The sequence below is a fragment of the Microcebus murinus genome, chromosome 3 (assembly GCF_040939455.1).
Source record: "Microcebus murinus isolate Inina chromosome 3, M.murinus_Inina_mat1.0, whole genome shotgun sequence".
In the NCBI taxonomy this organism is placed as follows: domain Eukaryota; kingdom Metazoa; phylum Chordata; class Mammalia; order Primates; family Cheirogaleidae; genus Microcebus; species Microcebus murinus.
Window position 1 is genome coordinate 46,454,850 of NC_134106.1, and position 12,830 is coordinate 46,467,679.

The 12,830-nt window shown below is 35.0% G+C and overlaps 1 protein-coding gene across 8 annotated transcripts in view; it reads left to right on the top strand.

The window, feature by feature from the left end:
- The window catches only part of CCDC85A (coiled-coil domain containing 85A), a 182,004-nt gene extending 171,500 nt beyond the window's left edge, over nt 1-10,504 (top strand). For 3 of the 8 annotated variants that reach the window (XM_076000793.1, XM_012777838.3, XM_012777840.3), the window contains 3 exons: nt 1,160-1,279; nt 4,779-4,877; nt 9,321-10,504. In XM_076000793.1, the coding sequence (XP_075856908.1) occupies nt 1,160-1,279; nt 4,779-4,877; nt 9,321-9,410 (309 nt within the window). In that variant the 3' untranslated portion in view covers nt 9,411-10,504. Of the gene's footprint in view, nt 1-1,159; nt 1,280-4,205; nt 4,278-4,778; nt 4,878-9,320 lie in introns of all 8 variants that reach the window. The other 5 variants (XM_012777839.3, XM_012777842.3, XM_020286168.2 and 2 more) reach the window with 3 other exon arrangements.
- Nucleotides 10,505-12,830: the final 2,326 nt, after the last annotated feature.

The window sequence follows — 12,830 nt, forward strand, 5'->3', positions numbered from 1 at the left end:
TCTTAGGACTCAGGCAAGGGACAGTGGCTCATGCCTATAATCCTAGCACTCTTGGAGGCCCAGCAGGAGGATTGCTTGAGCTCAAGAGTTTGAGACCAGCCTGAGCAAAAGCGAGACCGCATCTACTAAAAGTAGAAAAATAAGCCTGGTGTGGTGGTGTGCACTTGTAGTCCCAGTCACTTGGGAGGCTGAGGCAGGAGGATCACTTGACTCCAGGAGTTTGAAGTTGCAGTGAGCTGTGATGGCACCATTGCACTCTACCAGGGGCGACAGAGCAAGACTCTGTCTCAAAACAAAACAAAACAACCTCTCAGGTCCTTTAATAGTGTAATGGTCTATATAAAAACAAGTTTGGAAAATTCCCATTTGACTGCTTTTTCTAGGCGAGTAGATAACTACTGCTCTCTTTTTCTTTGCTAATCCATTATTCTTTCCCCAAGAAACCTTTAGAAGAAAGGCAGACTCCTGGGAGAGATTCCCAGTTCTTGTAGGGATGACTATAGCCTGCACATGTCAAATAATCATGCTCAGTTCTGGTTTCTCTCCAGTTAAGTTAAAGAATCACTAAACTAAAATATGTAATTTATATTTATTTTGTTTTTCATTTTCAGAAAGGCCAGAAAAATTAGAGAATTGGTTCTTAAAGAAAATATTGAGTTTGATTACATCTTTTTGGAAAATGCTCTACTATAGGTCTCTCCCTCAAAGAAGGGTTTTACAAGGAACACAATTTTGCTAATGCAAGAATATGATGTGTCTGCATATTCTGAGACATATGCAATATGTCATTCGGCTTGCTGAGTGAGCATGTTTAACTCAGCTGTGGAGTAACCCAGGATTTCCCTGCTCTTGAGTATCTTTAAGTTTCAAAATCATTCTTGAAATATTCTTAAGGGCCATTCCTTGGGGGACATTGTTCTCTTTGGTAAATCAGAGATGACATCTGGAATTGTATAGAGATGGTTGTTGGTTAAGTTTTGTTGCTGGTCAAGAAGCAAGTGCATTCCAATTAACTGGTTTTATGGCATCTTAAGATGGGCTAAGAAAAAGTAACAAAAAGTCTAATTCTCATTTGGCAGTGAAATTGAATATTGAATGACATCTGTGTAGTTATAAACGACTTTTGTTTTAATAACAAAGTTGTTGATTTTCTACTAAGGGTTCTTTTAGGTTGTCATCAGGGGCTGATGGGAGTAACAGTTCACCCAACTCTCCAGCTAGCTTCAGTGGACATACCACACCTTCCCAGCAGCCTGAACCTGTGGTACATTCTCTTAAGGTAACCAACTGTGTACAACCATTTATCCAGACCTTCAGTTGTGTCGTGGCTTGTTCGCTATAGTCTGGTAGTCCTCACAGTCTTGCTTTAACCATAGATACTTTATTTTTTGACCCCTTATGGCGTAACCCTTTTATCTTAATTTTTGAAATGCGATTTTAATTTTTCTAAACTAATAATGAGTTTGAGTACTTATAATCGAATCTCTAGTTTTATCATTTGTTTTGAGTAATGTGATTCATATCTATCTGCATTGAAGTTGAAGTTTGTGCATGTATATCCATATGTGTGAAATATTGTATTTTACGTGCAATGTTTGTAGCATGGATGTCTTCAAATAGAGGGAGTTAATAGGTGGTCAAAATATGGAAGAATACCATATTTTTTCTTTATGCAATTGAAGTACATTATGCAACTTACTAAAAGAAAGTATTAAAATGAATAAAAATCTACTCTTTGCTAAGTACAAATTAGGTTCTTAAACTCCAATTGATACCCCTTTATAGAGTAGGAGAAAATAGATATATAATCTTATATATAAGGTAATTTTTTTTTGGGTTTTACTTCACATTTTACAATGACTTCACAAAATCTCACCTATCTATTCTCTTTACCAATAATGAACATTCCAATGAATAAAATTTAAAAATAAGCACCATAACTAAATAATATACTATATAAATACTTACAATTCTAAGAGAAGAAACTGATGCAGGCAATAAAAATCATATTAAAAAATGAGACCATTCCTTGAAATTTTATCAATTCCAAACGATGAAACATTGTGTGCCAAATTTATCTATATTTCCTAACTTATAACCTTGATCAAACCTTTCCAAGCCATAAAGTAGGTAGAATGCTTCAGTTCTGCTTTTGCTACATGAATTTCACAACTGTTCTTGTTTCAGTTTCAAAACGAGTTATTATCAGACTGCAGACACGCTCTTTTGGAGTAGGCCACGCTTTTCTGTGGCCTGCACAAAGCAGATAAGTAGAGGAGAACTTCAAAATGTTTATTTGATGTTGTGATGATTTAGTTTTAGCAGAAGATTTTATTCCTTCAGTATATTTTGCTTTCATTTATATAAAACGAGTTTGCTTTTTCAAATATATGCTGATTATTGATGAGGGAAGGTAGGAGAACTATGGTAGTGGTCAGTGGCCCAATAGCAATGCACTTGGCAGCTCCTCTCTTTGTTGGGGTAATTCAAAAAGTGAGCAACTGAGAGGAATTCACAGGGAAGGTACAACCAGCATGAGGGGCAGGCACTGCCCTGCATCTGATGGTTGTTGGTTTATCCACTGACAAATATATTCTCTGCAGCAGCATTTGGGTGAACTTGAACATGAATCGGGTACTAGCTATCTGAAAAACATTTTAGAAGTGGGAAATGGACCAGAGATTGGCTTCAATTTTGTAGCATTACAGTGTCTGCACACACTTCAAAAGCAACACTTTGCCATACTGTTTAAACCGTTTGAAAGCTGTTTCGGCCTGTTGCCTTATTCAATGGCAAGTGCAATTTGAATCCGATAGAGGGTCACATTGAAATCTTTTCCAAATTTCTCAGCGCAGCTGTTCCTGTGGCCTAAAAGGAAGGGGAGGGCAAGGAAGAGTTCCTCAATTTTCTTTGAATTTATTCTCTAATTTTCATATAAGATTTTATCTCAAGAGAGGAAGATATTATGTTATAATCAGTACAAAGAAGTGTCCTCAGTTGGCAGATGAGTGATACTGAGCAACTGAAGCATCTTTATTGGGTAACTGGGGGCCCTTGAAGATAAAATATGTTTGCTTCCATGAGTTCACTGTGTTGTGAAACAGAAATATGTGCAAACATAGTCTTTGGGAAATGTATCTGAAGAAGATCTCAATGTAAAAAACAAAATTATAGCCACTTGGCACGTTTTATTTCTGAGAGCCATCTATCTACAGCTGATTTATATCATGAGATTTGTTTATTCTGAAAGGAGCAATTAGAATAATGGCCCAGTTCCTCACTTTCTGATAGATTTCAAAGAAAACTCTAGGCTTTAATAAATTCTATGGTCATGGTTTGTAGGGTAGTATTGTAACTAAGTATGAGAAATTAGCCCGTTTGTAATAATACCATATTTCTCTTGCTTAAAAATTTATGAAAACTATTAATTGGAGCTCCACTTCATTTAGTAGAAATTAACTGATTTGAAGTGCACTTCTCTGAGGTGCATTACAAATCAAATTTGTAGGCAAATGAGCTTGTTCAAGGAGCTCTTTAAGTTTTCTATGAGCATTCACTGAGCACAGTGATTTCTTCTAAATATGTAAAGAATGTGAATTGATTCTAATCTGAGGTGAGTATCAGGACTGTAAGGAAGTGGTATCTATATTATAATAATGGCTTGAAATTTTAAATTAATAGTAGTAGTTTGTGAATTCTATTATTTATTACAAGATAGAACTCTAGTCTCAGATAGTATCTATTAAATATGAACTTGAAGGTCCCACTTTAAGTCATTTAGTTTGGCTCAGTTGTTCATTGGTACAAATTCTCAGGTGACACCTTCAGGTGTGGCCATCAACCTTGGCCATGACTACAGTACTGCCAAGTAATTTAGCTATGTCACAGTTCAGTATGGATTCTATAGGAGCTTTTAGAAAGAACATTAGTTTCTTATGCTACATTAACGCTTTGGTTTATAAGCTGGTATCAAAAACAGTAACAAACAGTACTCAATCAAGTCAAAGTTTTATCCCCCTTTGTATGATATAAAGTATCTGCATGAAAACTTCAGACCTTTTAGAAGGAATATTATTTTCAATCCATTTAGGGATAATTTAGAGAGGTGGAAACATAGGCCTCTAAAATTGTTTAAAAATGTTTTATCCCCAGACATTTTGCTTTAATGAAAAATATTTAAAGTGTTGCTCAAATATTTTTCTAAGGAGCCAGCGCAAAGAGCCATCTCTGCATTCCTTTCTTAGGCGATAGGAACATGTCCAGGCAAGAACTGTGAGGTCAGTAGTTCTCATGTGTATCTTCCTGGGTTCTGACCAGTTTCACCTGTCGCTATCATCTTTTCTAGTCATCTTTTCTCTAGGCCATGTCTACATATCATTTGGACTGCTTGGTATATACTTAATTATATTGCTCATCATTACATTGGAGCAGAAGTTATTGACCATCTCCAAATGGTTGACACGGTCAGGTTTATCTTAATGACCAAAGTAAATGCATCTAATTATTTTAGACATTAATGAATTCAATTGACTATTAGTGATAAAATGGATTGCTTTTAATAGCCATTTGAAAGTGAAATTAGAATTCATTCCAAACAGGTTTCAGAGCAATCAACTATTTTTAAAAGATTTTGCCATATACTAATCCACTCTGATATGCAGACACAGAGAAAACTAAAGGTTTTACAAAGTGGACCTCCTTGATGGTTTTATCATAACTAACAAGTTTGTTTGTTTTTTTTCCGTGTGAAATTTGCTCTTCTTTTTCAACAAATCCAGGTCTTGGATGTTCAGGAAACTATAGATCGTCAACAGGGTAAAGAGTATGAACATGACCTTAGTGAGACAGAAAAAGCTATAGTCAGAGAAATGTGCAATGTAAGTTTAATGTGTTTTATTGTATATTTTGTGTTGAAAGCCACATTGTAGCTTAGTTATTGCTTTATTAATACCTAGTTTTTAAAATGAGCCAATGCCTTTATATTTTTATATGAAGACAAAATTAATATATTTATTGCAGGTTTATTAATATTTGAGTCAGAGATGATCACCCAATTTTGTATTCCAGAAGAACCTATGAACATATCTAAATATTAAATTTACTATCTAAAATGTTCTTACTAATTTTGGTAAAATAAATAGGTTTCTCTTGGATACTTCTAAGTTCTTTAAAGATCAGTGTTTCAGAACCTGTCCTAAACAGAGCAAATACAGCCTTCTTCAGATTTATTTGTAACTATTCTTGAAAAAAAATTCACCATCACCCTAGATAATATTTGCTTAGTTCTTTATAAATATGATATGTGTGTTTCATGCCGTGCAGAGTATTATCTTTAGCTATCAGTGGTTGACATAAGCTTAGAAAAAAGTGAGATAGATAGATATGAACTTAAGAGGTAGTTAGGCAAATAGAAATCTATCTGTGAAGTCAGAGAGAAGCACAGTAAAAAAGAAAGTTATTTTCATGATGTAAATGCAATGTAATCATTAGTGTAGTTTGGATTTTATTATTGATCCCTGACTAAATTTTTTAATTCTTTGAGTAATATGCATGGGATGTATCATTTAACCAAGAATATAATTTGTGAAGTTTTATATATCTAAATGGAATATTGGGGAGGAAGCCATTTGTTAAATTCAAGAAATCATGGTTAAGCACTGGTAATGTTAAACACTGGTTTTAATTGGCTTTATATTATACTTTTATCCCATATTTTTTCCCCATTAGGATATGAAAATTGCTTAGAAGTGTTTTTCAGCTTTAGGTCTATTAGGACCAGATATTCTCAGACATGTGTCTACCTCCTCAAGACGTTTCTGGAATCTCATAAATGTTACATAATAAATCCCATGGGCATTTTATATGTGCTCAGATGAAAGTTTTAGTCTCCTGCTTGCCTGTGTTGTGGCTTCTTTTTCTTTTGTGACCCTTTGCAAGTCACTTGTTTTTCTTTTCTGCATATCTGTTGTCTGTTTTCAAAAGGTCACTAGTTCTAGATGTCATATTTTCTAAACACACCGCTATTCACCTCCTGTAGCTTTTCAACCTCTGCTTAAGATTTTCAGTTTGAATATTTTCCTTGGACAAATTAAAAAATTTGACCACATACCTAGGAATGCCTGCTGCTTCTCCTGTATTGACTATGGAATGCTAAATAAAGCCTAGATGTGGGGATTATAGAGCTAGAAGGAACCATAGAGGTCATCCCCAGTGATTTTCCAAAGAGTACTGTGTGGAGCTCCTTCATAATTCAGATGTCTGAGTTTAACATCAGACCATGGGTGATTCAGATATGAATCTTCCAGATAAGAACCTTACCACTCAAATTTTATGTTTGAAGAAACAAAGATCCAGAAATTTTTACTTCCTCAAACTGTTTTCTAATGAAGAGTGAAGTGAGGAGTATATCCAGATCTCCTTTGAAGACCAACTCTTTCCTCTTTCTCAATTGTGGTAAATTTGGGAACTTGGATTTTCTTTCCTAAAGAATAAAAAGCACTGTGTCTTATGGGGGGGGGAACCATCTCCACTGAGCTTTATGCCAGAATTTCTGTAAAGAAATGCCAAAGTGGTTCTCCTTTCCTTCTTTCCCTTTTCTTTCTTTCCTTTTCTCTCCCTGTCTGCTTCCTCTCTCCTCTTCCTCTCCCCCTCTCCTCCTCCCCTCCCTCCTCTCCTCCCCTTTCCCCCTCTCTCCCTTCCCCTCTTTCTTCCCCTTTCCCCCCTTTCTTTCCCTTTCCCCTCTTCTCCTTTCCCTTTCTCCTCCCCTCCCTTCCCTTTCCTTCCCTCTCTTCCCCTTCCCTCCTCTTCCCTCCCTTTCCCTCCTCTTTCCCCCTCCCTTCCTTCTGTTCATTTTCTATTCTTTTATTTCTCTCTTTCTCTTTTCCTTTCTTCTTTCTTTTGACTTCTGAACATTAGAAAATTCATTTCTTAGTCTAAAAGAAACCCACAACTGGTTTGGATATTGATTAGTTTTGTGTTGATCTTTTTGTTTGCCTGTATTTACAAAAATACTGCAAAATACTCCATACAGTGTTGTTGTTTTTCATAATATAAGATACTTTCAGAAATCCAAAACCTGCCCTCTTTGTTTACCTTTAAAAGTTTTATAGGATGTTTATTCTATGATTCTCCACTTTTGTCTTTGAGCCACAGAATTTGAGAGAAAAATACAAATTCAAATCTGATTCTTAAATAAACTTATATTTGGAAACAATTTAAAAGCCTAGAGAACAAAGTGTTAGTTTAAGATATTGCATTGAAAATATCAGATAGTAATGGAAAATGCAACTTGTAAGGAAATTTCATAAATAAGTGGTTTCTTAAAAACAAGTGAAGATTAAGAACGTTTGACTTTTATTAGAGAAACTATATACTTTTATAATAATGCCACAGAAATGTGATGCTTTCTCATAATGTGAGATTGGTTATTATAAGACTCAGGTAGAACTTAGTACAATAGAAGTTTGGCTGATATTTGCTCTTGGAGATAAGTTGTTGGCATCTATACAGTGAAGAGGCTATTGTTCATAGCACCCTCATGTCAATTAGTAAGCATGAAGTTAGTTATACTCTTCCCATACTGTGTGTGCTACAGGAATAAATATACTTCCCCCTAACAAATAGTAAATCTATCTCTTGGTAGTAATGGTTTTATTTTAAGTTTGTCTGTTTAGTTATTGCAAATTCCTTGAGGACAGTTGAAGTATTTGACAGGTCATCTCAGTCACAGTCTCAAACACACATCTATTTTGCTTTTTTAGCTAATAAGTCACCACTCCTGGGTCCACCTTAGTATTGTAGATTTATTTCAAAGTTCTGCCTTCTCTAAAAGTTTCTTTCACCACATAGTAATATCTGGGTTAAGGTTGTTGTGTTCTGTATTTGAATACTTGAAGAGAAGTTGTGCTTTTGAGTTGTAAGCATTTTATGCTTTGTGTCTATGATCCTTGTGAGGTCTTCCAATCTATCCTCTGCTTTTAAATCATTCAAAATATTCTGGGTAGAAGTAATTGTATTTAGGAGCTAGGAAACAAAAATCCATAGCATCCATTGGTTTCTTGATTCCATATTTGTACCTCTTCAATCAGTATAGCTTGAGTCATCCATTGCCATATAATTCCTTTCCAAATGCTTAAGGACCATAATTACAATTCACTTTGAATACAACAGGACATTTCTGCCATGTAGTAGAGGACATTTCTGCCATGTAGTAGTGTCTGCTGAAAGATAGAAATTAGTATTCCATTGGCTTAGGAATGAAGGCAGACAGAACCTTACACTCTTATGTATTAGTATAAATGGTATTGTTTCCATGGAGTATCCACTGCTATTTAAAAGCAAAACAAAACAAAAAAAGAAACGTACTCTATGAATATTTGATGAAAAAACTGGTTTTGTGTTCATGTTGGAGCACAATGTAAATTTTTGTAGAATTAATCAACATGAACAAAACCCTTGTAGTCAAACACTCTAGTATGGTTCTGGCTGTTACTGTGTTTGTGCATGCACGTGTGTGTGTGTGTGTGTGTGTGTGTGTTTGTGTGTTCTGATTAATGTTAAGGGGTTGGTATATTACTGGTGAATTCAGTAGTTTTAAACTTATTGTTGATCTTACCTTTTGCTAATGTCCCTCTAAAACGGCATGTTTTTTTTTTAACATGTTGTAATTATATCTCTTTCAACGATTCTTGAATTGGTAGCTAAGATTTGCGACAACGGAGGCCCCCACTTTGTGGAGAAACCCAGGGACATTTACTAATGACCCTGAGACTACCAGATCAGGACTTAAAATAGCTGAAGAACAAAAAGCTCCTTCATTTTCCTCACTGGATTAAATACTTTTATATCCTTTGTTATAGGAACCAGAATGATCTTACTAAAGGGTTCTTAATTCTGGCTACACGTTAGAATCATTTGGGGAGTTTTTAAAGAAAGTAGTTACTCATGCCACTCTTCCACCAGTGAAATCAGAATCTCTGCTGGTGGGAGTTACTGTTTGAGGTCCCCAGGGGCTTTGTGTGTCTCTAGAATTGAGGACCACTTATGATACTAGCGTAAGTTGGCACATCATTCTTTAATTTTAGCCCTAATTGCTAACAAGGTGTAGTAGTCCCATCTACTGAGCGGTTCTTGTGTTTCTGAAGCTTTTCATCACATTTCATTTTGTGTTTGCAACTCATTCATATGGATATTTTCTCTCTTGTCTTCACATCCATCTTTGTCTCTCTCATAGTTTCCCCTTAGAAACCACAAATCTCTTTGTGGAAGAGGACCAGTGAGATGCTTACTTCCTTTTTTGTTTTTGTTTTGTTGTTGTTAAGGTTGTGTGGAAGAAACTTGGAGATGCTGCAGGTTCATGTCCTGGAATTAGGCAACATTTGTCAGGAAACCAGTACAAAGGACCAATGTGAGAATCATTGTTTTTCAAACATGAGATCACCACTGCCAGAAAGAGATCAAAGGAAAGAAGAAGAAGAAGAAGAAGAAGAAAAGAGTGGGTTTCTGCAAACCTGGACTTATGGAATAACATGGAGTGATTGTACATTGCACATATCTCCCCTCTAAAACCTTCAGTACAACTTCCCCCCTCAAGCTAATATTCTGTGTCTCTCACTTCAATATCCACAACAGTCAATCTCAAACAAGGTAGCTTTGAAAATCATCATTTTGGTACCAATATTTTCATTAGAACTAAACTATTTTTACTCCCCAGGTATAATATTATAATTGGCAAATCTATATAGTTGGAAGAGTCCCGTGGTACTTCAGTGGTTTTGATAGAGTCAACCCATAGCATATAATGGTGGGTGTTTTCTACCATGTTGTATTGAAGATATGAAGAGGTGTTTTCAGGCTTCCCAATTCTAAGAGTTGGGCTCCTACCTCTTATACTTCAGTCAACAAAATACTAGTTCCTGACACATAATTAATTTGGATGCAAGGTAAGATTATACTACTGGGGTTTTGTTTTGACTTTTGAGGTGCTAAAAATACCACATAAATTCCCCCTACCAGCTAGAAACACAGCAAGACTTTCTACAGTGCTTATCAGAGAGTACCATTTATTTCAATTGATCAAAATAAATATATCTTTTTTTTTTTATCTTGATGAGTTTCTCATAAAGATGCATCTTGGTGACATACCAACCTTCATATTCATTCAGTGTATCCATTGATGTTAATATTAACAATTTCAACTAAAAAACAAGCAAACATTTTTCTAAGTGTTTCGAGCTGTGAAATGTCAATTTCTACAATTTAGTTTCTAGACATGCTGTATATTTAATAAACTTTATGTAAACTTTAAAATATTGCACTGCATTTATGAAAAAAGCTTTCTTTGCCTCCTGCAGCTATCTAACGTTTTATGAAACTGACGCATGTCCTTCCTTATTGAGACTAAAAGCTCTCATTCAGATTGCTTGAGGTTTGAAAAAGAGGTGTGCTAGCTTTGCTTAGTTTATTTCTTATTTTTGCTATATATATATATACATACATACATATATATGAAAAATATTAGAATGTGTGTATTGGAAATGCTATGATAGGTATTTTGTGTTTATCCAAATGCAATGATAGTTTCTTGTATGAATGTGCAAGAGGCCTCTGGCAGAATGTTACATTTTTACTGTAGTTTAAGATTATAAAAGTAGGAATGCAACAATTTTCAGTTTTTGGATATGTTCTAAATTATCGAGATTTGATTCATAGCAGATAATCTCTGTTGTTGTTGTGTTTAAGTGGGCTCATTACACAATGTATTAATTGTCACTGGTGGGAGAATGTGAAGGAATTTTGTTACACTTTTAAAAATATTACTGTGATGAAAACTCAGCCCTCTATTTTCAGAAAATATTTATGAATTAATTTACTATGGAATTATCTCTCTAATTATTGTAACTGGGTTACAGTTTAAGCCTCTTTTTCTTTTAAAATGTTATATTTTTAAATATTATTACTCTGTAAGAGAAAATTGCTTGCTATATTTACCCTCTCTCCTAGGAAAGCTTTCATCTTTAAATTGTTGTATTCCTACATTCTGAAGACATTTAAAACAAGTTTTTGTGCCTGCAGCAGAGCCTGCAGAAGCTAATACAAGGGACACTGGTCTTTTGACAAAATACTTGTGTAAATTTTGATACTGTATTAAAACTATTTTTTTAAAGTTCTGCATAAAATTGAGTATTAAGTATATGTGTTCATCTTAGCAATGGTAATAAATTATTTAATCTCACAGTGTTTTTGTCTTCTTTAAAATGTCTTCCTAAATTGAGTAGGTTTATTAGTCACTAAATATCATAATGCTACTGCATGATGGTGATAATAATAATAATACAGATGATTCATTATCTTAAACATAAAACAAAGGCATATCTTAAAATGTTCATAATAATGAGGGATTAAATATTAAGAGATTCCTCAATTTGTACCATTCTCTATTAAAATCTAGTTAAAAATTTAGAATGATATTTTAAAATTAGCTTCTGCTATAAAATACTCTTTTAATCTTTTATATAGATTAAAATTAAACTTAATTATTATCAATTTATTATTATTAAAACAGTCATCAGAAGGAAATATACTGCAGGGGAAACACTAAAGAAATGGAAAAGTAGACCTCTATAGTTAAGAAACTTACACATTATTGGAAAAGGCATAATATACACATATAACCAAGAAATAAATAGGAACACACACACACATGCTCAGAGAACCCACATAGTTCTTGGAAGTCACTAAAAATATTGTAGAATAAAACTTCATACACTTAGCATTGACCTCACCTTTAAATGAGAGAGGAGATGGACACCCCAGTGCTTGAGGCTTGCTATTGCCCAGTACATTTAGCAATCAAAATGAGTGGCACCATTACCTTGTGTGACCAGTTTATTAGTTTATGATTTTATTTTCCCTGGGACAAAGGTTCATTTACATATCTTGGCAGAGTATTTTTTTTTTTCCATCCTTGAGGCAGATAGACAGGGCAATTAGAATCTAAACTTTTAAATGAATGCCTTTCAAGTTTGTAGCAAATGCTTAAGGCATTGTAGAAAATTCAGATCATCTTATGTGACATCCAGGAAAATACTGACAGTATAATTGGGATGATTGTTCTTTAGTTCAATGAATGCCTAATGAATGCGTACCACTGTCATGTGAGTAAACACAGCTTTGGTTCCTGACTCATGGTGCTGACTACTCTCAAGAAATACATGGGATGGTAGTATCTGGGATGCCAGCTGGAGCTTCCTTTATTCTCAAGATTTAGATAGGATTGGGATCAAACATCCATTTTCTTGATCTAAGGAAGCAGTAGCCTCGTAATGATTTCCACTAATTTCCAGAGTTTTTACTCTGTGGCAAGCTTCTTGTTGCTTCATCACCCCTCCATCTCAGGGGCAAACTGATTTCTCCATCAGAAACTCTGGAGGATCTTCCTACCTCAAACTGGATTATCAAGGTACATTTCCAACAAGCTCAAGTAACCTCTGTGAGGAATTTGTAAGCATTTGGCTTACAAAGAATAACAACAGCCCCATCCTGTTATATAATTAAAGACAGTATTTTAGGGAGGCTGAGGCAGGTGGATCATTTGTGCTCAGGAGATCGAGACCAGCCTGAGCAAAAGTGAGACCCCATCTCTACTAAAAATAGAAAGAAATTAGCTGGACAACTAAAAATATATAGACAAAAATTAGCCAGGCATGGTGGCACATGCCCATAGTCCCAGCTACTCAGGAGGCTGAGGAAGGAGGATTGCTTGAGCCCAGGAGTTTGAGGTTGCTTGAGCTAGGTGACACCACAGCACTCTAGCCAGGGCAACAGAGTGA